The 27,334-nt window shown below is 41.4% G+C and overlaps 1 protein-coding gene across 2 annotated transcripts in view; it reads right to left on the bottom strand.

The window, feature by feature from the left end:
• Window positions 1-874: 874 nt before the first annotated feature.
• The window catches only part of pcdh17 (protocadherin 17), a 151,303-nt gene continuing 124,843 nt past the window's right edge, over window positions 875-27,334 (bottom strand). Inside the window, exon 4 of one of the 2 annotated variants that reach the window (XM_072263481.1) lies at window positions 875-4,131. In XM_072263481.1, coding sequence (XP_072119582.1) covers window positions 3,461-4,131 — 671 coding nt within the window. In that variant the 3' untranslated portion in view covers window positions 875-3,460. The remainder of the gene's footprint in view (window positions 4,132-27,334) is intronic. The other variant, XR_011886599.1, reaches the window with a different exon arrangement.

The following is a 27,334-nucleotide window of genomic DNA, read 5'->3' as shown; positions in this document are numbered from 1 at the left end:
GGAGCCTTTTGATCTTTACAGCACTTAAAACCATACAACTTTTAGGGTAAATGTTGTTATGTGTATTGGTGGGTTTATTTACACCAACATTTCAGTTGCAGTGTACTTTAACCTTTCAACCTCGTTTCACACCTTCAACCATTTCTGAGCTCTAAGTTCTGTATCTTCAGTTAAAATTGACATATATTGTAAATCAGTTATCATGTTTGTTTTTCCCTGGGCATTTCCAAATAGAGAAATTATGGATTTCTTTCTCTTTCTGAAGCAATTCTTTGTATTTTTTTTGCTGTTAACTTCTAATTTAGTTTACGTAATAAACACCTAGAAATTCCATTAGAATCAGATTACAGAAATATTTCTTTGGCCCTGTTTCATAATTTGCTAGCCATTTGACCACTGAAAACTTTTAGGGGGAAAAAAAATCATCTCTGAAAGTGCCTCACTTTGATTCCTTGATTTTGTTTTAGGCCATCTGAACTTTTGACTGTTACTGTAAAATAAATTGTAACTTACTCTGTTTTATAGTATTCACATTCAGATTGTCAACTTGGAAGCTCTAAGGCATGAGAATGTGTATATACTTCCAAGAATTATTTTCTGGTCCTCCATATCCAAAGTAACCATGTCTTTGAAAAGCAGTTTGCTGTTGGATCCTTTTGGGTGATATCAATTGGCATGGAGCACACAGTTGACACCATTTTCTGTCATTTCCAAGCTTTGAATAAAGGAACAGTAAATGATAGTGGTGGCCTGAGTTAATGAAAGAGTTGTTGAAGAGCCAAGCTGTAAAGATATCCCTTCATTCCTCAAGAACTTTCTGAGACAATGTTCTGTTTTATTTCAGGGTTGAGGGAAAGGAGTTGGGAAGGGAACTGAGAACCATCAGCCCTGTCATTGGCTGTTTAGTAATCATGTGACATCAGTGAATGCAACTTTTTTATCTTAATATTCTGTAATATAATCAATTGCATGACTGACATTACAAAATTTTTCATTTTTTATGAGATGTGGATTTATTCACTGATTTAGATCATACACAGGACTCCAAGATAACATCTAGTTATTAGCAATATACACAGTCTGCTCAGCAAGTGTAGAATTTAATCATTTTGGAACATATATTTTAAGCTTTTTTTCATCAAAAACAGGGACACCAGTTTAATATTTAATCATGATTCCAGCAGTTTTTTTTTTCAGTTGAGATACTTTCAGTAAGAATATATTTTTATCTGATCTGCTAAACAAGGGTTGCAATTTGTTGGCAACCAGATAACTGGTTTTGACAGTTGCAATACCTCACACTTCTCACTGGAGCCACTTGTGTAATTACAAAGAGGTGTCCCGCGGTATAGACAGCTCACCATACTTCTGTGGCTTTAATGAGTGCAAAAGCTGGTAGCATTGATGTTAGTAATTGGTTTAATTCTTTGTCCTTGTTTTCCAGATAGATCACATTAAAACACATCCATTTAACAACAGCAGTTGAGTTATTCCATACAACATATGCTTTTCTCACCAATTGCCCAGTGTAGCTCAGAGCCCTATGGGATGACAGGGACTTATAAATGGAGAGCATCAGCTCAAGGACCAAGGGAGGGGGGGGGGTGGGCACGGCTGGGGAAGTCAGGACCTCTTTCAGGCTTCATTCAATTACATTCCAAGTCAACAAACCTTGATAGCAAACTCCCTCTCGACTACTTCTCTGATTAATGTTGCTTGATGCCAAAATAATGTAATTAGGTAATAATGAGTGGGTGTATGTTATGTTGGCTATCAGGACTAGCTGTCGACCTTAGTGACTTCTACTCAAATTAGAAAAGAAATAGCTTGAAAGTATGTCTTAATGATGTGGTGAAAATATATAACTTTTTTAAAAAATTTTATTTTTAATTATAAAATATTTTATTAAGCTGATATAGGTTTAATGGGAAGCTCTTCGGAGAAAATGGATGTTCAAATAATTAAGTAATGAATAAGCAGCAAAGTGACTAAACAGTGTCACTGATGAGCTTTTAGCTCCAGTTGGTTCTCTTAAGTCATATCTAATGCTAGTGTTATTAAGCAGGGTTATTGTTCTTTTTTAGCTATCAAGTTGGGTTAACTTCACATTGTTCAATCTTAAAGAAAACTGCAGCGCACACAAAAAAAACTCAACAATGTAGAAACATTTCAAAATATGGAGACAATTTAAAAATAAAACTGACAAGTACACATTTGCTCTTTAGTCACCATAATTCGAATAGTTGAGATACTTGAAGGGTTACTTTGATGTATACATTACAGGTTTGTTAAACAGAATCCGCTTGTGTACACTGCTTCCCACATTCCAAAGGGAAAAAGGGGAAAATAGTGAAATTAAACTCATAGAGTTCGACAGCTACTAAGGCAACATTTGCCAAATACAGTATAAGCCCAAATATTTTGCAACACAACTATATATTAATTTAATAAAATACACAATATAGCTCTTAGTACAATGAACAAATTTGGCTCATATGCACTGATATTGCAATAAATCAATTGAAAAGCTAGGTTCGGTGTAAACACTCCATGATTTTTACATTTGCACACTGATGTTTTGTTAGTACTTTACTGGTATTCCCTTTAACGAGTCATTTTAGTGTCCATTTTGAATGCAACATAAATATCTACAAACATGGAAGAGTGTTTCTTCTTACACAACATATTTATTGTCAGACAATAGTATGTCAACGTTATGACAGCTAAAATGCAGAGGAGGAATTCTAACAGCTGGACACTAAAATGTCACTCTTTGGTAGTACAGCTTAGGGAATACCCTTTTGTACTTGTTTTGTATTAGGTTTGAGAGTATTGGGCAAACTTTCTCCCTCTGCAGGACCCATTTTTGAGAAATACTTCACAGTGGGTTTGTACCAATGACCTGTATGTGCATTGTAGGATAATGATCCAGAACATAATGCTGAATGAGGTGACAATCAATGACGCACTGTTCACTGCAGATAAATCTAGTTCATAAGGACACCTACATCAGCCAACTATAACTGTACACGCTGAATTAGACTCAATGTTTTCTGCAAAGCTGATACCTGCTTTTTATCAATGCTGCCCTTGATTATTTTCTGTTGAACAACAATATTTCCTTATGCAGAGCTGTACTGACTGGTTAGCTCACCAGCACGTCTGTTCTCCACTTTAGTCTAAGGAAGGGCACATTTTGAGATTGTCAAAATTCAATTCAGTGAATGAAACACATCAATTATCATAATTATCCTGGTGAAAACACAAGTAGTTTGCTTCCTAAGACACACAAAAATAACAATGGTAAGTGCACAATGGGCACTTTGAATGGTAGCTCACAGAATTAACAGCATTATATTTCCTTGTATTCTGCCAATTTGAAAAAAAACATTGCTGCCTTAAAACTTGAGTGTTTGTCCTGTAGAAGAAAGGTAATCAACTGTCACTGAATAAGCTGAATTTATTTCCTCACAGTTGGAGGGTCACTTCCTCGACAATCTTGTAAAAGCTTGTCAATTTCTCGAACTACCTGCTCAGCATCCACTCCGTCCCGTCCTTGGTCCCGTGTTGAGGGTTCGTACTGATCCAATACAGTGTCCACCTCGTTGAATTCCCGGCCAACTCTGGAATGCACATCTGCAAAGACTGTAGCCACTGCTTCAGGTGTAATAAAATGGCTGTCACGTCGTTTATCCGGTGATGGGTAGTGGCTGCTTGACTCTGCTGATGTGTCGGCCATTTTTGGCTTCACCTCAAATCCACCCAGGGATTGTTTACTTGATCTGTTACTGCCTGCAACTGAAGTCTTGTCTGGACTGCTTGCAGCCGATGAGACCTCTTGCAAGAGAGGACTAAGAGCACGCTTAGCTTTTAAATAGGGTTTTACGTTTGCAACAAGAATAGTGTGCTCTCGCTTGTCTTTCCCAAAAGTACAAAAAGTTTTTTTCCCCGCGGGAATTGTGTTTTCTTGAGATTCAGATTCAACTGCAGTCTCTACTGCTGGTACAAAAAGGTTCCGGCGATAATCTGAACATTCACCTTGATTTGGAGCAGGGAACTGCGGCATCCAACACTTATCTGAATGACCCAAGACACGGCATTCATCTGTACAATTGACACAGTCCTCCTTCTCTGTAATAAAAACAAAACTTTTTACACCTTAGAGAACAAATTACTTTAGCCAGCAGAACACTCACATTAATAGCCAAAGACTATAATTAGAATCCAATTAGTTGTTCCAGGTAGCAGAAATCAGGAACAGTGAGGATAGAGAGTATCTCTTCCAAGCAGTCAGATAGCAAAGGCTATAATAACTCAGATGTAAATTATATTAATTATAAGGGGTGAATGTTTCTTTCATGTGCACATACATAATACCTGTTCAATATCTCCCTTGGCTGAGTAAAGAGCAATTTAAGCATCAAATACAAACATATCTACTACAATATATTAAAATAATTTCCAACATATGCAAATTTATTAGAAAATAACTTCCAAATTAACATTCATTTGCAGTATTTTTTCTATTTTGTTTTAAAATCACAGACATTTTCATTATCCTCCCCAGTTTTTATAAGTTTATTGCTTTATTGTTGAATAACTTAATGAATTATAGAAGCTATATTGAGGGACAAATACCTATATCTCTATATATTTTACAGTAGAGTTGTTAATATTCTACCATGATGTCAATCTTTATTACTACTGTGTTAGAGAGAATTAACTTGCATTTATATAGGATCTTATATGAGATCAGGATATTCCAAAGGGGTTCATGGATAATTAGATATTAACTGTGCCATGCAGTAAATTGTAACATAAGAAATTAAGCAAACAATGTGGACACAGAATGATCCTGTAAAGATGAGATAAATAACCAAACAATATTTAACTGTACATTAATGCAAAGAAATTTGATCTGCTAGACATGAGCGACATTCAGTCCAAATACCAGTTAGATCACCGAACAAAATGTGGCCAAAAAATTAAGGAGGTACAATTATATACTGATATGATTTTTGTTGGGATTTCATGTCAAGTGCATAGCTGTTGCTTCAGCACACTGAACAGTGGGTAGTGGGTCCCCATTTAAACACTTCAACTCTGTAAGTCAGAATAGCTGCCACGGAAGTGAAGGCAAACACGGAGGAGGTTATTTGCTCAACACACATCAAAGTTGCTGGTGAACGCAGCAGGCCAGGCAGCATCTCTAGGAAGAGATACAGTCGACATTTTGAGCCGAGACCCTTCGTCAGACCTCTTCCTAGAGATGCTGCCTGGCCTGCTGCGTTCACCAGCAACTTTAATGTGTGTTGCTTGAATTTCCAGCATCTGCAGAATTCCTCGTGTTGAGGTTATTTGCTTCTGGACATCACTACATGACTGACTAGTTCAAACAACTTCCATGCTGTAAATGAACCAAAGCAATAATGAGATGTGGACTGAGCAAATGGCCAGTGATTATCTTATACAAAAAACTCATACAGAGGCTGTGATCAGTGAACTCATTCATTTATCATAATGCTGACCAGAAAACCGAGGCTGTCAGCTATCGCAAGTGAAGTAGTGATGAGACAATGCAGGTTCTTTATTAATTAGTCCTGTCGAAGGGTCCCGGCCCGAAACGTCAACTGTACCTCTTCCTATAGATGCTGCCTGGCCTGATGCATTCACCAGCATTTTTTAATGTGTGTTTCTTTATTAATTGTTATCTCATTTTCAACTCTTGCACATGCTCCTAGTATTATTTTCTCTGTGAGTTCTTGGTATTAGAGCGCAATTTGGGGTTAGTGCATATAGCAAATAACTTCAGCAACTGACTTCAGCCAGCAGTGTTTAGATCTGAATATGAACTGTGGATTAAATCTAAAATGCAGCGCTGAACAATGGGATCCTAAAACTGTAAACCACAGTTAATTACAAGACCAGACAATGTTGATATAAATTCATTTAGATGTCTGTGGTGCAAAGCTGGAGGTGAGAAGGTTGTGTGCAGTTCAAAGGAAGCATTGTGGATGCACTGTAAATATGGAAATATCCTTTGATCTTTAACACATAAAATGTCATGTAGTCACGAGGAAATCTGCAGATGCTGGAAATTCAAGCAACACACACAAAATGCTGGTGGAACGCAGCAGGCCAGACAGCATCCATAGGAAGAAGTACAATTGACGTTTCGGACCGAGACCCTTCGTCAGGAGGGTCATGTAGTGTTGGGTCAGGCAGACCTTCTTCCTCTGAAAGGGTCTCAATCTGATGCCTGCTGTATCTCATGTTGTTGAATAAAGAGACTGCCTCACATCTACCAGCACTTCTCTCCAGTAACTTTGTTCACGCGACAACAGTTGGTCACAATCAAAGCTCTAATTACTGATCACAGTGTGTAAATGAGAGCTGTTTGACTTGGGAGGTCATGAAGTACACCACTCTAGACAGCAAACATCAGCTGTGGCAAAGTGGACTACCTGAACCAATTTTATGATGATTATGGAAGTGATTCCTAGTGCAATGTACCCCAGATAAAACTATATTTTCATGCAATTAGCCTATAAGAATGCATACACAAATGTCTAGTTTTGATGTTTAAAATATCCAGTAGGAAATGGTTCTTCTGTTCAGTATTAATGATATTGTTGTAAGCATTATAGGATTTCCAATTTTATCACTCTCAGTTTGCTTTGGTCTGCCATGCTATGAAGTAAATGCAGTAGTTTTACACTTTAGCAATACCAAGAACTATAGGGAAAGAGCTGCAGCTCTGCTGGCTGAGCACAACCAACAGAAGAATTTGCCATATTTTCTGGTTACAGCGGGCTGCAATGAGATTGATGATCTCAGTATGTAAACTCCGCTTAGAGAGAAGGATGCAATGGCTGGAGCTAAAGAAGCAAAAGGTCCAAAGCACCAACAGCTTCAGACTTGTAGAACGCACCTGGCATGTTGGGAGTTAGCTAATATTACAAATGTGCAACTGGTGTAGCAGTATATTCAACATGGATGTTACATGAGGAAAAGAGAGAGTTTTTTTATGAGCACCGTAAAAGAATAAAGAATGGGATCTCTCCTGTTCTGGAATCGATAATTTCTGGGGTTGCTCCAATTCAAGAATCTGCGCATGTCATTAACATTTTAGTGCAGTAGTAAGGGATGCAGTACTGTTGGAGTTACCTTCTTTAAATTAATTTCAGGTTAGTAATAATAGTGCCCCTAGTTGCAGTATCAACATATTAGATTAGATTAGATTAGATTAGATTATGAGGACAGGCAGTCCTCTTATATTGTCATTTAGTAATGCATGCATTAAGAAATGTTACAATATTCCTCCGGTGTGATATCGCAAAACACAGGACAGATCAAGACTGAAAAAACTAACAAAATCACATAATTATAACATATAGTTACAACAGTGCAACAATACCATAACTTGATGAAGAACAGGCCATGACACAGTAAAAAAGTTCAAAGTCTCTTGAATGTCCCACATCTCACGCAGACGGGAGAAGGAAGAAAACTCTCCTTGCCATGCCCGACCACAGTCCGACTCTGAGTCGTCCGAAAACTTCCAGCCTCCGATCAGCCCTCCGACACCGGGTACCGAGCACCATCTCTATCCGAACGATTTGACCTCAGTCTCGGTAGCCCGCAGCAGGCAAAGCCGGGAATTTTGGGGCCTTCCCTCTGGAGATTCTCGATCGCCCAGTAACAGCGGCAGCGAACTGGCATTTCAGAAATTTCTCCAGATGTTCCTCTGTGCTTTCACGTCTGTCTCCATCAAATCAGAATTGTCCACATATCAAATTGACAGTGGCAACAGGGCTTGTAATATGGCTCAGGGGCAGGATACTGTTTCTTATGTACTCTGCTAGTAGCCACAGAGTTGTGGCAAAGTGATCATACGGAGGAAAGACAAGTGGAAGTAGAGTAAAAACCTACAAATGATGTATTCCAGATTATTTCTGGAACATATTTGAAATATTTATTTAGAAATTTCCGTGTTCTTGTGCTGAGTAACTAGTGAGGAAATGGCAGCAGGTACAAGACAGAAGGATAAAGAAACACAACTTTAAAGTACAAGTGCTAATAACCTAAATAGAGGGCAAATTATTTTTTTCATACAAAGCATTCAGCCTGAGAGATTAAGTTTACCAGCTCTTTTACTAATGTAACTGAATTCCCTTTCCAGCAGGTTTTCAATAAGGTTTCACTTAATCTCCCCCATTTAATGACATAGATAAGTAGCTTTAGTAACTAATGAGTATTTGGGCAGGCCTGATCTACGCACATAAATGATGCTTACCTCCTCAATCTTTGTTGAAGTGTTCCTCACTCACACTTTAAAAAGTAAATGCTTGTTATTACTTTGTGACTGCACTATCCACAGAAAAAAGAACTTGCAGCAAAGAAAGGAACACTCACTTTCACTGAGTGAACAGGGGGATGTTCTTCTTGTCCTCACCTCCCGCCCCACGAGCCTCTTCATTCAACACAGCATTCTCTGCAACTTCTGCCATCTTCAGCAGTATCCTACCAAGAAACCCATCTTTACCTCCTCCCAATATTCTGCTTTATTAATATTATTTATTTACTTATTGAGACTCAGCACGGAACAGGCCCTTCCGGCCCTTTGTGCTGTGCCACCCAGCAATCCCCTGATTTAATCTTAGCCTAATCACAGGACTATTTACAATGACCAATTAACCTACCAACCAGTATGTCTTTGGACTGTGGGAGAACCCAGAGAAAATGGGGAGAACATACAAACTCTCTACAGGCAGTGGCAGGAATTGAACCCGGATTGCCTGTACTGTAAAGCGTTGTACACCACTGGACCACTCCAAGAAAGAGTAAAGGAAGTCAACGAGCCAGGTATTGTTCTCTCTGTGATTCCCTTTTCCATTTGTCCCACCACACTAACTTCTCTCCTGGTACATACTCCTGCCAGCAACTTGAAAGCTATACTTGACCATTCACCTGCAAATCTGTTGAGGTCATCTACTGTTTCCGGCCTCCTTTGCAATGTCAAAACCCCGACATAAATTGGGGAACTGCTTTGTTGAGTTCCATCTGCCAAGAGCAGAATTTCCCAGTGGTCAACCGTTTTATTCCATTTCCCATTCCTGTTCCAACATGTTGGTCCATGGCCTCCTTCTTCTCTCCACCAACTTTTTATTCTGGGGTTTTCTCCCTTCCTTTACAATCCTGATGAAAGACCTCAGCACGAAACATCGACTGTTTATTCATTTCTACAGGTGCTGCCTGACCTGCTAAGTTTCTCCAGTATTTTGTGAGTGTGTCTCACTGTAGATGCCACTAACTGCATCTCAAAAGTAAGCGCCTGATCACGAATCACTAAGGAACAAGTGATGACTTATGAAATCTGGCCACTAACTCTTTTTAATTTCCACATATAAATAAGTATGTAAACTTTAAGGTGCCCTAATACTTGATGTTATTAATTTTAAGAACAGTCATACTTAAAGTCCTTGTACTTTGTCTTCCTTTCCCTCAGGGGCCAGTTTCATAGAATTTCAGCAATATCAATCATGCACAAAAATATCCAAGTTACAAAGAATAAACAAAATAAAAACTGTTCCCAAAAATAGACTGGCTCAACCAGTAAGTTGCAGGAATACTCCAGAGAAATCCTATTACGAGATATCACTGCTCTGCAGTGGTAATGCAGGGTAACCAGAAACGGGACCTCACCTTTAAATGCATATTTGTAAATTGTTTTAGATTGGCCCGATGAATCTTTCGCCTGAGCACCTGTCATGGGAAATTCAGTCACGTACAAGGCCCCAGAAATCAAAGCTACTGCACATGCCTTGTTTGAAAAGGAAACTTGATAGGTCCAAGGAGTCCTGGGACAGTAAGATAGTTGAGGATTAGTGGAAGGGCTGGACTGGAGGTTGGTAACTGGTGAATGCTGGAGTGTTTTGGGTTGGGAGCTGGGAGCAGTCAGGATGGGGAAACATTGACTGGTAGAGATTGGGATTGGCGGTCAGGGATATGGAAATGGAAACAGGCATCAGAGTAACAGGTAGTACGCTTTGTGAGAAGGGATATGTTTTGTTTGGGGAGACAAGATATGTGTTAATGAGATTAGCAGAAGAGTAGGTCATGAAATGTAGGGTTTAGTTAGGAAATCAAGATTCTGCTGGTGGCCATTTTTAACAGAATTTGTTGGGGGATTAGGGTCCACTAAGGCATGTCCGTTTTGAGAAGCAATGAACTACTGTAGGCCTCATGACAATGTGAAGGCCTGCTTCTGCACTGCGGGCACCCTACAAGTAGGAAAAGCATCATAACAGGTTATTCAGGACAGTGAAGTAGCAAAGCTCTGGGGAAGCAGTAATACCTATAATAGAATACATTAGTTAATTTTCACCTAATGCAAACCCTTAATCCCAGAGGTGTCAGTGTTTCATAGATGGACTTATTAAGTGTACTACATGTTGTAAAGAATGAAACAAGATAATCAATCTTTGGAAATCTGGCTAGAAATTACAAGGCAGTAATTCAATGAAGCACTTCTCATAATGTCATAAACTGCAAGGACGGTTTAAGGAGAACCCCAAGAAATGGATTAGTGCTTAACCTTGTTGCCATATATCAATCAAAAGAGGGCAGATTTGTGCAGCCTGTGTGTATTGAGCAGCGCTCCTCTGCTGCAGTACATGCAACAGAGATGGTAACGTAGAGGTAGCAGGATAAAAAGACGGGGACATATAGCTGAAAGCCTGGGCACCTTATTGATGCTGTGTTAATGCCAAATTTTCCCCAGCAGTATATTGGAACATTACCTACACACCACAGAAACAGATAAATAAGAATTTAAAACTGTTTCCTTTAATCTTCTTCACTGTGACTTCATTAGTGATAGGGGATAAAAGTGCTATTCAAGGGAATTTTGGTCCTTTTAATGGTAGGTAAAATTTTAAAATTACAAACCACAGAAGGACATTTGTTCCATTGTGGTTGTGCCATATCTTTGAAACAGCAATCCAATTAATCCCACACTGCGGCAGCAACCCTCATACCCTTTAGTTGTCCTCCCATCAAGTATAATTACGGAAATGGAGTTCAATGAATTAAAGTTGACTCTCCTGCAACTGTATTGAGTCACACTGTGACTTGCTAATTACTTCGAAGTCTGTATCAGGAGTTATATTTCACTTTTGACTCTCTGACTTTTGCAAACCTTAAAGCAATCTGCATCTCTGAAATTATGATGTCTGTCTCCTGTAGTGTTACATCAGACCACTATCTAATGCCCAAACTGATCTGAAGTAAATTGCAAACAAGAGAAGATCTGCCGATGCCGGAAATCCAAACAATACGCACAAAATGCTGGAGGAATTCAGCAGGCCTGGCAGCATCTAAATGCTGAGTTCCTCCAGCATTTTGTGTGTGTTGAAGTACATTACTTCTCCAACAGAGTATTGAGAGGCTGGGGGAGCTGATGAGAATATGAGGAAAATAAAATAAGTGAAAATCAGTCATTGGTGGTCAGCACAGACTTGAATGGGCTGAAGGAACTGTTTTATCTGACTTTATGAAACATTTATGTTGATAAATGAAGAAGAAATGTAATAGACTTCACTATCTAGCAAGTAGCACTAGAATAAACTGTAGCAGTTTATTAGTATAGTATTAATGTAACTGACTTTAAATTTCACACTAATTACAACTCATAAGCTCAAGAAACTTACACTTCATTTTATTAACCTTGGCAGGGATTTCCATCATATCTCTGACAAATGTCATATTGAAATCCAAGAATTTCTAAGAGACTTCCTTTCCAGTCTTCCCTCTATTAAACTTTGGTTCCACCTATTATAAAAGGTTTATCTACAATATTTAGCTGTCACCTAAATACCAGTGTCATGCCAAAGAAAGCATAATCACAGGTGTAGGCCATTCAATATAATCATAGCTGATCATCTATCTCAATACTATTTCTCCAGAACAGTTAATGAATTTTGTGTCAAGAAACTTAGCCAGCTTCTTAAATGTTCAGCAATTTCTCTACAGCTCCCTGTTTTCATGAATTCCACAGCTTCATCATTCTTTGTGAAGAAATACTCCTCTCAATCCTATATTTCTTGCCCTGTATCCTGAGAGACCCCAGGAAAGGGAAACATCTACCCGCACCCAGTGTGACACAATTTTGAAAGTTTCAATTGAATCAATCAATCTCATTTTTCAAGCAGGCTGGTGATTTTCTTCAAGGTGTTTGCAGTAGAGTACATTCTTGGTATAAAACCATTCTGTCCTCTCTGCAGGAAGATTTCCTGTGTGCATGTCTTGAGACTGGACACACATTTTATCAGGAGTCATGGCTATAAATATTGTAAATTTACACCTCAGTGACTTAACATTTCCTAATTTTGTCTACTTTAAGTGAAAAAGTATGATTTGCTGAAGGATGAATGTTTTACTTACAGCTGTAACTTTCATCTACACATTGTTTTTAATATATAATTTTAAAAAATCTGCGTTTCTTCACAGAATCATGATCAAACAAAAAGCGATGCAGAGTTTCAAAAGAAGGTGTTAAAGAAAGGTGACCAAAAGCATGGATGTAAAGGTTGGTTTCAAAGAAGATCTTAAAATATGAAAGAGGGATGAAGGAGTCAAGAGGCCAAAGTACAGACCTTGGCAGTTGAAGAATAGTTGTCAATGGTGTAGTGATTCAAAGCTAGGGTAACCAAAGGCCTGAATTGGGGTAGAAATATCTCAGAGGATTATTGGGCCGGTGGAGATTATACAGAATGCATCCTTGCTTCTTGTGTAATCAAGATGTCTAGGTGGACAATTACTGATTTGTTGAGTAACTGAAATATCATCTTTTATGCGACAATAACTAAAAACACATAAACAGCTTCAAGCTATTAATTTGCCTTTGAAATTGCAATGAGTGGGGAATGTAAACATCATCAACAAGGATGGCTCCTTCCTTACGATTAATGTGATAGCTACACAGCCTTCTCTTTAATTGGTCAATAAATTCTAAGATAGATAGCATAAGCAAAGGGTTCAAAAGATTACCCATAGGAACTGCAATGTAAGAAAGACAAATTCAGCATTCCAGAGAAAGGGAGTACCAATAATAACATCCAGTACTCTAGAATAATCCAACATTGTAGTAATGTCTAGCACTTTAGTATCTTACAGGTGGGTGTTATGCTGTCAGTTTGATGAAGACAACAGTCCTCTTGCTCCAGGCTTGCTTGCTACTGCAGTTAAAAGGAGGGTGCTGATCTGGAGGAGTTAAGACACAAAACTCTGACAACCAACCTGGATCAACTAGCAAGCCAGGTGTGTGTATTGGCAATCAAAGGCATAGTTATGTAATTTTTGAATACATTCTCTACCATAATTATTAAAATTGTGGGTATGTCATTGCTATCTTCATTAGCATATAGACCACAGGTATTGCTTTTCTGTTACTATTATTGTCTTCCTGTATGTATTCATTGATAAATAAAGCTTTAAGTATTGCAACACACACAAAATGCTGGTGGAATGCAGCAGGCCAGGCAGCATCTATAGGAAGAGGTACAGTCGACGTTTCGGGCCGAGACCCTTCGTCAGGACTAACTGAAAGAAGAGATAGTAAGAGATTTGAAAGTGGTATGGGGAGGGAGAGATCTGAAGTGATTGGAGAAGACAGGAGGGGGACGGATGAAGCTAAGAGCTGGGAAGTTGATTGGCAAAAGGAATACAGAGCTGGAGAAGGGAGAGCATCATGGGACAGGAGGCTGCGGAGAAAGAAAGGGGGAGGGGAGCACCGGAGGAAGATGGAGAGCAGGCAAGGAGTTATTGTGAGAAGAACAGAGAGAAAAAAGAGAAAGGGAGAAAAGAAGGAAAAAATAATAAATAAATAAGGGATGGGGTCAGAAGGCGAGGACGGGCATTAACGGAAGTTAGAGAAATCAATGTTCATGCCATCAGGTTAGAGGGTACCCAGATGGAATATAAGGTGTTGTTCCTCCAACGTGAGAGTGGCTTCATCTTGACAGTAGAGGAGGCCATGGATTGACATATCAGAATAGGAATGGGACATGGAATTAAATGTGCGGCCACTGGGAGATCCTGCTTTCTCATTTGTTTGACTGAAATGTTACCTTCATGGTTCTTGTGCTTTAGCTAAACAAAATGAAGAAAATATTGCAACACAAGAATCCAGTTAGTGGCTCACTGGACTCAGCAGGCAGTCAACAATGTTAAGAAATCACAGTGCCCAAGATGCCAAATGTTCCCCACTGAAACTAGAGTAGATTAAATTTCTTCATAATTACTGGGTGACCTTTCTGATTAAGACGAAACAAAAAATAAATTGAAAGATATGGTATAGATCTGCTGCTGGCACTTTGACTGATCCTGCAGTGCAGAAGTTGAAAGAAACATGATTTTAGCCTCAATGGACTAAGCAGCCCAGGCACAAGGGAATTTGAAAGACCTTCCCATAGCATTTCACATACCTGTGTGATTAAGCTCTGGGAATATCTGAGCCTGTCAATATGTTGTTTAATGAGGTCCAAGTTGAATGTGGTGTTCTGGGAGTAGGTTCTTTGACATGGGTACATCTGTGCCTCTAGCCCTGAAATCCCAACCCATCTCAAGTGCCCCGCTATGGTCAAAATGATGCCACCAAGCCACGGCCATCGTGATGCATCCAATAATGCGTACTGTCAATATCACAGAGGTATCCATTCTATGAAGGTGCTGAGTAATTTGGAGATGGGTCATCAGAAGTTAGTAGAGCTCGTTTTTAAATAGCACTTTACAAAAGATGAACTAGCTCTACGTGCTCCTATATCAACAGAGAATGAAACACTAAGATCACAGGTCTCTGCCACCAGAAAAATGCTTATCTGTATGGTGTTTTACATGGCAACTCAAATAGGTGCTCGAGTGGATCAGACAGCATCTATGGAGGGAAATGGACAGTCGACATTTTGAGTTGAGACCGTTCATCTATTACATACTTAGGGCCAGTTCAATATTGCAGCAGGTGTTAAACACATGTAGTGACAGCCTGTTACGGTTGCCAGCTTACAGAAATTTGCCCTTACAGAATTAACACATCACTACCCAAAATGTTCAGATATAATATAAAATTCATTTTCTCAGAATCTGTATGAAAAAAGTAAATAAAATAAAAAAATAACATGCATTCTTTTTCAACTAGTATTTCTTGACGCCTGCATAGATGATGGGGCTTTGCTTTTAAAAATCACAATATAACCCGATTTCTGAGGCTACAAACCTGTGGTAATGTACTGGTCACCTGCAGGTACTAACTGGTCTGACTTCTAGGCTTATATAACAATGGCCATCTGTCATTTAAACCAACCAAAGAACAGGAATTAAATTATCAGTACTATTCCAGTCACAAGTAAAATAAGCTATAAGCATAATGGTTAACACAGACAGTTTACAATTATGTGACAAAAAATCTGTTTTGGTGATGAAGTTTCAACAGTAAAGAATAAGAAAATTAATGTTTGATGGTATCAAGAGCTCCATAAGGATAGCTTTAACAGATACTATCTCATAACAGTTTGATAACTCCTATCCAATGGGAAATGCAGTGTCCAGTATGCAGAATAGTTCTGAAGTACACCACAATTAACAGCTGTGAACAGACTCTTAGCTTCTCTATCAGATAAAAAACAAAACTGATTTATGACAATGGCCATGAGAAAATTAAATTTAAGCATAAGCATTCTTGTGAATAAAATTCCATCAGGCCTCAAGGAGTAAGAAGATCTACAGGTAGCTGAAGACACCCAACAAAACAAACTGCAGACCTAACGAGCAAGAGCATATGGTGTGTGGAAAGGGTGTAAGAGATCACTCAATAATAACACATCAGAATCAGATTTAGTATCTCTGGCATATGTTGTGAAATTTGTTGACTTTGCAGCAGCAGCACAATGCAATACAGAATAGAAAAAAAATATACATATATATATATAAAATGTTAAATTAAATAAGTAGTGCAAGAATAGAATTTATAAGGTAGTGAGGTAGTGTTTATGGGTTCAATGTCCATTCAAATTAGGATGGAAGAGTGGAAGAAGCTGTTCCTGAGTCATTGTGTGTGTGCCTTCAGGCTTCTGTACCGCCTCCCTGATGGTAGCAATGAGAACAAGGCAAGAGCTGGGTAATGAGGGTACTTAATGATGGATGCCGCCTTTTTAAGGCATCATTCCTTGAAGATGTCCTGGATACGAAGGAGGCTAGTACCCATAATGGAGCAGATTAAATTTACAACTCTCTGCAGCTTTTTTTCGATCTTGTGCAGTATGACATGACATGCAATAACTCTTCAGCATTGTCAATACCATCAATGGTCAAACACTCACATCTCATCCTAATAAAAGCCAAGAAGGAGAATTTATCAAAGACAGAGAGGCAATCAGTGAAACAAGCACTGCAGAAATCCTCCACCAAGGCTCTGTCCTAAATGTGAGTGCCTCAAGTCTATCCATAAAGCACCTCTGATTCAATTTAATTGTCACCCTATACCAAGGGAAGAATGAGAAGGTCATACAGCAATTGGGGATAAAACTTAGAAATGGTTATCAAATTTGTTGTAAAGGAATTTCACAAATTCACAGCCACATCTTCCACAAATGGGAAGAGAAGGATATGAGTAGGAACCTCAGAAATGCCTCAGTGATGACCATCTTCAAAAAAGGTGAAATATGATTGTAGAAATGGTAAACAGTAACTGTGGCGCTTCTCTTCCTGATGAACTTAACATATTCTATGCAAGATTTGAACAGAAGAGGAGCGTCCCGCTCCCTCTGGATGAACTGAACCTGGTGGCATTGAGATTCCTCGTCACCGAGGAGGACGTTAGAAGGGCCTTCCTTAACATAAATCCAAGGAAGGCGACGGGCCCAGATGGCGTCCAGGGACGGGTTCCCCGGGCCTGTGCAAGCAAGCTAGCTAGAGTGTTTGCTGACATCTTCAACTGCTCCTTGCTTCAGTCTAAGAACCCCTTGTGTTTTAAGAAGGCAACGATAATCCCAGTGCCGAAGAAGAGCAAGGTGGCATGCCTGAATGACTATCGACCAGTGGCTCTGACATCAGTTGCTATGAAGTGCTTCGAGCAATTGGTTATGGCACACATCAACCACAGCCTACCGGTCAACCTCGACGCTTTGCAATTCGCCTACCAGAGCAACAGGTCAACGGCAGATGCCATCTCTCTAGCCCTACATTCCTCCTTAGAACACCTGGAGAATAAAGATGCATACGTAAAGCTCCTTTTCATTGACTACAGCTCTGCCTTTAATACCATCATTCCAAATAAGCTGATTCTTAAGCTCCGGAACCTGGGCCTTAGCACTCAGATCTGCAACTGGATCTTCAACTTCCTCACAGACAGGACTCAGGCTGTAAAAATAGGGGACAAGCTCTCCTCTACAATCACTCTGAGCACCGGTGCCCCACAAGGCTGTGTACTCAGCCCCCTGCTGTACTCACTGTACACCCATGATTGTGTAGTCAAGTTTCCATCAAACTCAATATATAAGTTTGCTGATGACACAACAATTGTAGGCTGTATCTCGGGTAATAATGGGTTTGAGTACACAGAGGAAATTAAGAACCTGGTGGCATGGTGCAAAGACGATAACCTATCCCTCAACGTCAGCAAGACAAAGGAATTGGTTGTTGACTTCAGAAGGAGTAGTGGACCGCATGACCCAATTTACATCGGTGGTGCACAAGTGGAACAGATCGAAAGCTTTAAGTTCCTCGGGGTCAATATCACAAATGACCTGACTTGGTCCAACCAAGCAGAGTTCACTGCCAAGAAGGCCCACCAGCGCCTTTACTTCCTGAGAAAACTAAAGAAATTTGGCCTGTCCCATAAAACCCTCACTAATTTTTATAGATGCACCGTAGAAAGCATTCTTCTAGGGTGCATCACAACCTGGTATGGAAGTTATCCTGTCCAAGACCGAAAGAAGCAGCAGAAGATCGTGAACATGGCGCAGCACATCACAGAAACCAATCTTCCGTCCGTGGACTCACTTTACACCGCATGCTGTCGGAGAAGTGCTGCCAGGATAATCAAGGACACAACCCACCTAGTCAACAGACTTTTTTGTCCCTCTTCCCTCTGGGAGAAGGTCCAGGAGCTTGAAGACTCGTACGGCCAGATTTGGGAACAGCTTTTTTCCAACTGTGATAAGACTGCTGAACGGATCCTGACCCGGATCTGGGCCGTACCCTCCAAATATCCAGACCTGCCTCTCGGTTTTTTTTTTTGCACTACCTTACTTCCCATTTTTCTATTTTCTATTTATGATTTATAATTTAAATGTTTAATATTTACTAATTTTAACTATTTTAAATATTTTTAATATTTAATATTTGTAATCCAGGGAGTGTGAAGCGCAGATTCAAATATCGCTGTGATGATTGTATGTTCTAGTACTAATTGTTTGGCGATAATAAAGTATAAAGTATAAACAGGTCTCCTCATTGTCTGTCACAGAGAAAATAATTGCAACAGCAGCCTTAACTGCCTCCTGTTAGTGACAAGAGGGCTGTTCCCAAAGTCGCACCACAGATTCTAACCATTAGAGACAAAATGGACATGATCATTACTGTGTAAGAATTCTACGAGCAATTCAAGGAACAGATGAACCACTGCACATGGCACTTTCAAACCTTTCAAAAAGCTTTGACTTTCTCCACTGAGAAGTGTGGAGAACTCTTAATGCTTATGGGATTCTCAAACCTCCTCAGTTTGAATATCTCATAAACTTTGAGGCTGCACTCAGAAACTGCAAACCATGACTCTAACCATAAGGTCCAATGCAAATCCATTCTAATGCAGAATACAGTCAAGCAAGGCTGTGCAATTAGTCCAATGCTTTATTCAATTCTTCCCATTGAAGAATTACATCTTCCACGGGAGTGGAACTAATCTATCAAAGGAATAGGAAGTGATTCCGTTTATATTACCTCAATTCCATTGCACTATCACTCCAGCTTTTATCCTCACGATGCAATATACAAAGTAATATGCACTCATTGGCCACTTTATTAGGTACACCTTTGCACCTGCTCATTAATGCAAATATCTAATCAGCCAATCACCTGACAGCAACTCAATACATAAAAGCATACAACATAGTCAAGAGGTCCAGTTGTCGTTCAGACCAAACATCAGAATGGGGAAGAAATTAGATTGAGTAATGTTGACTGTTGGTGCCAGATGGGTTGGCTTAAGTGTCTCAGAAACTGCAGATCTCCTGGAATTTTCACCCACAACAGTCTCCAGAGTTTACAAAGATTATGAAGACACGTAGTCCCCTTTTATTGTCATTTAGTAATGCATGCATTAAGAAATGATACATTATTTCCTCCGGTGTGATATCACAAAAACACAGGACAAACCAAGACTGAAAAAGCTCACAAAACCACATAATTATACATATAGTTACAACAGTGCACAATACCATAACTTGGATGAAGAAAGTCCGTGAGCACAGTAAAGTTCAAGGTTTCTCAAGTGTCCCACATCTCATGCAGACGGGAGAAGGAAGGAAGAAAAACTCTCCCTGCCATGCCGACCACAATCCGACTCTGAGTCATCCGAAAACTTCAAGCTCTGATCAGCTCTCCGACACCGAGTACTGAGCACCACCTCTGTCCGAGCGATTCAACCTCTTTCTCGGTCGCCAAAAGCAGGCAAGGCCGGGGATTTTGAGGCCTACCCTCCGAAAGATTCCCGACCACACAGTAATGACAGCAGCGGACGGGTGTTTCAGAAACTTCTCCAGATGTTCCTCTATGCTTTCACGTCCGTCTCCATCAAATCAGAAATTGTCCACTGCCCTATTTAACAGATACGACATCATTTTCACCAGACAGCTGCGCACGCGCAGTGCGCTGCCATCTTCTCCTCCCGCCATTCTCCCGAATGGTAGGAGAAGTGAAAAAAACATCCAGTAAGTGGCAGTTCTGTGGGTAAAAGTGCCTTGTTAACAAGAGAGGTCAGAGGAGAATGGCCAGAATGGTTTAATCTGACAGTAAAGTAACAGCAACTCAAATGACCATGTATTGCAACAATGATATGCAGAAGAGTATCTCTGAACACATGTCGAACCTTGAACTGGATGGGCTACAGCAGCACAGGAACACAAACATACACACAGAAGGCAACTAATAAAGTGATCATTGGGTATACATATGTACATATTAAGATGTAAGACTCTTAATTTATTTGTTCATACAGAAAAATTGACTTACACTTAACATCAGTGAAACATGGGTCCTCTATCAATCTGCCATACCATAGTGACATCCGATTTCAGTCAGGACAATGGTGTTTTATATTTGGCATCTCACAAAAGAACTCCTGGCCCTTAAAAATTCAGCTGTTTTGTGCTTCTCTTTATCAAAAAATAATAGATAGCTGACAGGTTCTGGTTCTGGGCAAAGGAGTAGTTAAACAGAATGATGATGGGTGTTGCTGGAGTGAGGAACTGCTGGAGGGTGGGAAAGAATAATACAGGAGGAGCAGAATGGATGACTGGTAGGTGCAATTTTGGTAGTAAGGGGGCACTATTAAGGAATTACAAAACTTACAAATGGGGGGCTTGTTAAGTAGTGTGGAATGCTTGGGGACTGGTGGTGTCAGGGCACTAGGGTACTGGTAGAAAATTTTGAGAGAGAGAATGGATTATTAGGCACTCAGGTGGGGTGAAAATTTTATTCAGGATGTTATTGGCACCCGCAAAATAGTTAGAGGTGGGGATAAGTTAATATTGAATAGCTGGAAACCTTGGCAAGAATTGTTAGAAACTAGGCAATGGGGTGACCCGTTAGGGCACACTTTGAGAGAAGGGTAGTGAAGTCTGATGTGACCAGAATGAACATTAAATTTTCCTGAATGCTATTGGTATCGCTTTGCTTTGGAAACTGAAGTAGAAAACCTCAGTTTATTAAAGAAGAATGACACGTAGCAAAGCAAATATAGCTGCTCCTCATTTAACGAAGGACACTTTTGTTGGCATCATTTCTGGTTTATCTGCCGCCCTTGTGCCCCTCATTGTCATTTTGGAGAAGTGCAGCCCTTTCATCCCCTGTCTCTTCATCTCTTCTGCTGTTTGTTGTTTGTCTCTGATCCTGGAGACGTGCATGCCTCTCCTCCTCTGTCTCTTCTTCTCTCATCTTTTTTTGTCCTGACTCTTTGATCCTGGAGTTATGAGGCCCTCTTGTACTCTCCCTCTCCTTGCCGCTTCCCGATGGTGTTTGGCGTAATCTCTTGACCATAATGTCCCCCTTCCCTTTCCACGCGGCATAATTAGGCTGACCATTTTTTTTTACCCTAATGCTGGATAGAAGATACGAAGCAGTAACACCAAAGGATGCTGATTATTCTTGATGATGTGGTTGGTACTCTCCTAAATAGACGTGATACAGTCACTGCTGTCCTTTGACTGCAGCAAAGGGTTTTATGGGTGTCTCAAAGTACCACATTACAATAAGATTTAATTATCTCTTACTGATGGGAGGCAGTTAGATCTGTCCCAACCCTGCACATGCTGATGGTGATTAGCAGAATGTGATTCCTCGAAATAGAGCTGTCCTGCTCTTTGGTGCCGCTGCTGAGGCTGGCTGTATGCATGCTTTGGGCTGTCGCATCCTGATTTCCATGATGGTGGATCAGCTCTAGGGTGAAAGCCAGCATGTTGATTTTTGCAAATGAGCAAATTTATATGAATATATAACCCTGAACTTTGCCTGCATTCTGTAAGTTAGCGCATTATAATTCGATTTAGCCAAAAAAAGTGCCACTGTAATGCACCGTTTGCACTATTTGGAGGTCACAAACAGACAGACAGAGCATGACAGTTTTACTAGTACATAGATGAGGAGGATGGGTAAGATTTGGTACCTGAGGGCAAAAGTTGAATTAATGACAAATATTAGGAGGCAGCAGGTGAAGGAATTTGGAGTAAATAAATTCTGGGGTAGGTGGAAGTTGTTTAAATGGGCTGAATAATTTTTGGGTGGCCAGAACAATGTAGGGTAATAAAAGATCAATGTGGAGCACTGGGTACTAGGGTGGAAAGGGTTGGTAGCCAGGCATCTGAGAGAAATAGATATTAATTTATTCCCTACCCCTCGTATATTTTTCATTCCTCTAAGTCCCCCATCATCCTCCTATCCCACTTTCTCTGCACACCCCAACCTCATTATCCTCCTATCCCACTTTCTCTGAACATCTTAACCTCCCATCATCCTATCCCACTTTCTCTGAACACCCCGACCTCCCATCATCATCCTATCCCACTTTCTCTGAACACCCCAACCTCCCATCATCATCCTATCCCACTTCCTCTGAACACCCCAACTTCCCATCATCATCCTATCCCACTTTCTCTGAACACCCCAATCCTCCCATCATCATCCTATCCCACTTTCTCTGAACACCCCAACCTCCCATCATCAGCCTATCCCACTTTCTCTGAACACCCCAACCTCATTATCCTCCTATCCCACTTTCTCTGAACACCCGAACCTCCCATCATCATCCTATCCCACTTTCTCTGAACACCCCAACCTCCCATCATCATCCTATCCCACTTTCTCTGAACACCTCAACCTCCCATCATCCTATCCCACTTTCTCTGAACACCCCAACCTCCCATCATCATCCTATCCCACTTTCTCTGAACACCCCAATGCTCCCATCATCCTATCCCGCTTTCTCTGAACACCCCAACCTCCCATCATCCTCATATCCCACTTTCTCTGAACACCCCAACCTCCCCTCATCCTCCTATCCCACTTTCTCTGAACACCCCAACCCTCCCATCATCATCCTATCCCACTTTCTCTGAACACCCCAACTCTTCCATCATCCTCCTATCCCACTTTCTCTGAACACCCCAACCTCCCATCATCATCCTATCCCACTTTCTCTGAACACCCCAACCTCCCATCATCATCCTATCCCACTTTCTCTGAACACCCTCATTATCCTCCTATCCCACTTTCTCTGAACACCCCAACCTCCCATCATCCTCCTATCCCACTTTCTCTGAACACCCCAACCCTCCAATCATCATCCTATCCCACTTTCTCTGAACACCCCAACCTCCCATCATCATCCTATCCCACTTTCTCTGAACACCCCAACGCTCCCATCATCCTATCCCACTTTCTCTGAACACCCCAACTCTTCCATCATCCTCATATCCCACTTTCTCTGAACACCCCAACCTCCCATCATCATCCTATCCCACTTTCTCTGAACACCCCAACCTCCCATCATCATCCTATCCCACTTTCTCTGAACACCCTCATTATCCTCCTATCCCACTTTCTCTGAACACCCCAACCTCCCATCATCATCCTATCCCACTTTCTCTGAGCACCCCAACTCTTCCATCATCCTCATATCCCACTTTCTCTGAACACCCCAACCCTCCCATCATCCTATCCCACTTTCTCTGAACACCCCAACCTCCCATCATCATCCTATCCCACTTTCTCTGAACACCCCAACCTCCCATCATCCTATCCCGCTTTCTCTGAAAACCCCAACCTCCCATCATCATCCTATCCCACTTTCTCTGAACACCCCAACCCTCCCATCATCCTATCCCACTTTCTCTGAACACACCAAACTCCCATCATCCTCATATCCCACATTCTCTGAACACCCCAACTCTCCCATCATCCTCCTATCCCACTTTCTCTGAACACCCCAACCCTCCAATCATCATCCTATCCCACTTTCTCTGAACACCCCAACCTCCCATCATCCTATCCCGCTTTCTCTGAAAACCCCAACCTCCCATCATCATCCTATCCCACTTTCTCTGAACACCCCAACCCTCCCATCATCCTATCCCACTTTCTCTGAACACACCAACCTCCCATCATCCTCATATCCCACATTCTCTGAACACCCCAACTCTCCCATCATCCTCCTATCCCACTTTCTCTGAACACCCCAACCCTCCAATCATCATCCTATCCCACTTTCTCTGAACACCCCAACTCTTCCATCATTCTCATATCCCACTTTCTCTGAACACCCCAACCCTCCAATCATCAACCTATCCCACTTTCTCTGAACACCCGAACCTCCCATCATCCTCCTATCCCACTTTCTCTGAACACCCCAACCCTCCAATCATCATCCTATCCCACTTTCTCTGAACACCCCAACCCTCCAATCATCCTATCCCACTTCCTCTGAACACCCAAACTCTCCCATCATCCTCCTATCCCACTTTCTCTGAACACCCCAACCCTCCAATCATCATCCTATCACACTTTCTCTGAACACCCCAACCCTCCAATCATCATCCTATCCCACTTCCTCTGAACACCCCAACCTCCCATCATCATCCTATCCCACTTCCTCTGAACACCCCAACCCTCCCATCTGCTCTGACCCTTCCAACTCTCTGTCCTTCATTATGCCAACTCCAATCCCTGCTATGTTTTTGCCATGCCCTCTGACCTTTTCTTCTGTGAAGTGTAACTTTCTGTCCTCATCAAGAGCCTTGCTTTGACCCCCTGTGCCCGTACCTCAGTGAGTTCTGCATCTGCCATTACGCTGAGCTCTTCTTATGTCTTCTCCATCTCCAAACCTGCTTCGTTAGCAAGTGTTCTCCACCCCCACCGATGACTCCTTCTCCTGTCTTCAACCCACCTCCTCTTCTTGGACACCCCATTCTGGTCTTCAGCCAACCTTTCATTTTTAACTGCCGATGATGATACATCAACTGTTTCAACTTCAGCATTCCTCTCTCCTATTCAAACCTCCCACTCTCTGAACACACTGCCCTCCACTCTCTTCGTAACCGTAACCTTATCATCAAACCCAAGACAACGGGGGCGATCTTGCTGTCTGGTGGACTGACTTCTATTTTGCTGAGGCCAGTTAGCAACTTTTAGACACCTCCACCTAGTTACCCCTTGAACAGGAGGACCCCATTAAAAAGTATAAGGCCATTGTCTCCCACAGTATCACCAACCTCATTGAATCTGGAGATCTCCCATACACTGCCGCCAACCTCATAGTTCCTTACCTTGCACTGCTTATTTCTACCTCTTACCCGAGATCCACATACCTGACTCTCCCTGTAGGCCCATTGTTTCTGAATGCTCCATGCCCCACTCAACTCCTGTCCATATACCTCAGCTCCATTTTGCCCCCTTGGTTCAGTCCCTTTCTAGTTACATCTGTAACACCTCACATGCTCTTAATCACTTCAAAACACTTCAAGTTCCCTGGCCCTGATCACCTCATTTTCACTATGTATATCCAGTCCCTATACACTTCTATCCCTCATCAGGAAGGTTGTAAAGCTCTCCACTTCTTACTGGGAAACAGTTCTCCTCCACCACCACCCTCCTCTGTTTGTCTGGCAGGACTGGTTCTCAACCTCAACAAATTCTCTTTCAGCTCCTCCTACTTTCTCCAAACACAAGGTGTAGCCATGGTCAACCTGCATGGGTCACAGCTATGCCTACCTTTTCATCGGCTATGTGGAGCAGTCCATGTTCCAAACCAGCACTGGTAATACTTTCCAATTCTTTTTACACTACATTAACGGCTGCACTGGTGCTGCTTCACGTGCCCATCCTGTGCTTGTCAACTGTGCATCCAACTTCCACCATGCTCGCAAATTCACTTGATCCATCTCTGACACCTTCCTCGCTTTTCTTAATCTTTCTATCTCCATTTCTGGGGACAGACTAACGATGGATATATCCATCGTTAGTCTGTACCCAGAGATGGAGATAGTCTCTCACTTGTAGAAGTACTATTCCCTTTTGTCAATTCCTCCATTTCCACTACATCTCTTCTCAGGATGAGGTTGTCCATTGTAGAACACCTGATATGACCTCCTTCTTAAAAGAACAGGATTTCCCCTCCATAACCATTGATGCTGCCCTCAGCCACATCTCCTCCAATTTCCTCATATTTGCCCTCACTGCTGTCGTAAAGGGTACAGAGTTCCCTTCGTACTTACTAACACGCCATAAGCCCCTGCATCCATCGCATCATTCTCTGTAACCTCTGTCATCTACAATGGGATCTTACCCCCCCGCAGAGATCGATCTCTGTATGACTCCCTTGTCCACTCCTTACTCCTTACTCCCCACTGACTGTCATGACGCTCATCCCTGCAGATAGGACAAGTGGGAGTCTCTAGTCTTTCACCTCCCCATGAAAGTCCTCCCTCACCACCATTCAGGGCCCTAAACAGTTCTTCCAGGTGAGGTGGCTCTTCACCCACGAGTCTGTCCGAGTCATCTACTGTACCCAGTGCTCCTGGTGCAGCCACCATTATGTTGATGAGACCCAAGGCAGACCAGAGAACATTTTCATAAAATAAGGTGGGATTTCCCGGTGGTCACACATTTCAAATCTGACATATCAGTCTTTGGCCTCCTTTACTGCCACAATGAGGTCATACACAGAATGGAGGAGTAACAGCTGATCTTCCATCTAGATAGCCTCCAACCTGATGGCATGAACATCAATTAAGCTAACTTCTGGTAATTCCTCTGCACCCCCCCCCCCCACTGCATTTCTATACTTTTTCATTCCCATTCTGATTCCCCTCGTACACCTTCTCCTCCTCATCTGGCCATCACCTCTTTCTGGCTCGTCTCCACTTTTCCTTTTTCCTATGGTCCACTTTCCTCTCCTATCAGATTCTTTCATCTTTAGAGCTTTACTTCTCCCACCTATTGACCCCCATCTTCTTACTTCATCCTCCCTCTCCCACCCACATTACCTCTCCCCTGGTTTCCCCTGCCAGCTTGTACCCCCACCCCCTTATTTCTGGCTTCTGCCCACTTCCTTTCCTGTCCTAATGAAGGGTCTCGCCCCAAAACGCCAACTGTTTACTCCTCTCCATAGTTGCTGCCTGACCTACTGAGTTTCTCCAGCTTTTTGTGTGCTTTGTTTGTTCAAGATTACCAGCATCTGCAGAATCTCTTGTGTTTATTAATCAATTCATCAAAAATTATGCACAGCTCCCTTGATGAAATGCAGGCTTACCTGAACTAATCATCAGCATCATTAGCAACTCAACTATCACACAGGCAGCTTGTCAATGAGATTTAAATGAGGCCCTTTGTCACACAAGTAGTAAATGCACTCTCCCACATAAATCCATGACAATAGAACAAAAATTGAGTAAATGCACAGAAGAGCCTCAATCTAATTTAGTCCTTAATGCCCACTGTTCTCTTATTGTATTCTTACTTATTTAGAGATTCAGCGCGGTAACAGATCCTTCCGGCTAAACGATCCCGT

Source organism: Mobula birostris, chromosome 7 (genome assembly GCF_030028105.1).
Source record: "Mobula birostris isolate sMobBir1 chromosome 7, sMobBir1.hap1, whole genome shotgun sequence".
In the NCBI taxonomy this organism is placed as follows: Eukaryota; Metazoa; Chordata; class Chondrichthyes; order Myliobatiformes; family Myliobatidae; genus Mobula; species Mobula birostris.
The sequence above is the reverse complement of the archived record's forward strand: the minus strand, read 5'-3'. Positions and strand labels throughout refer to the sequence as shown.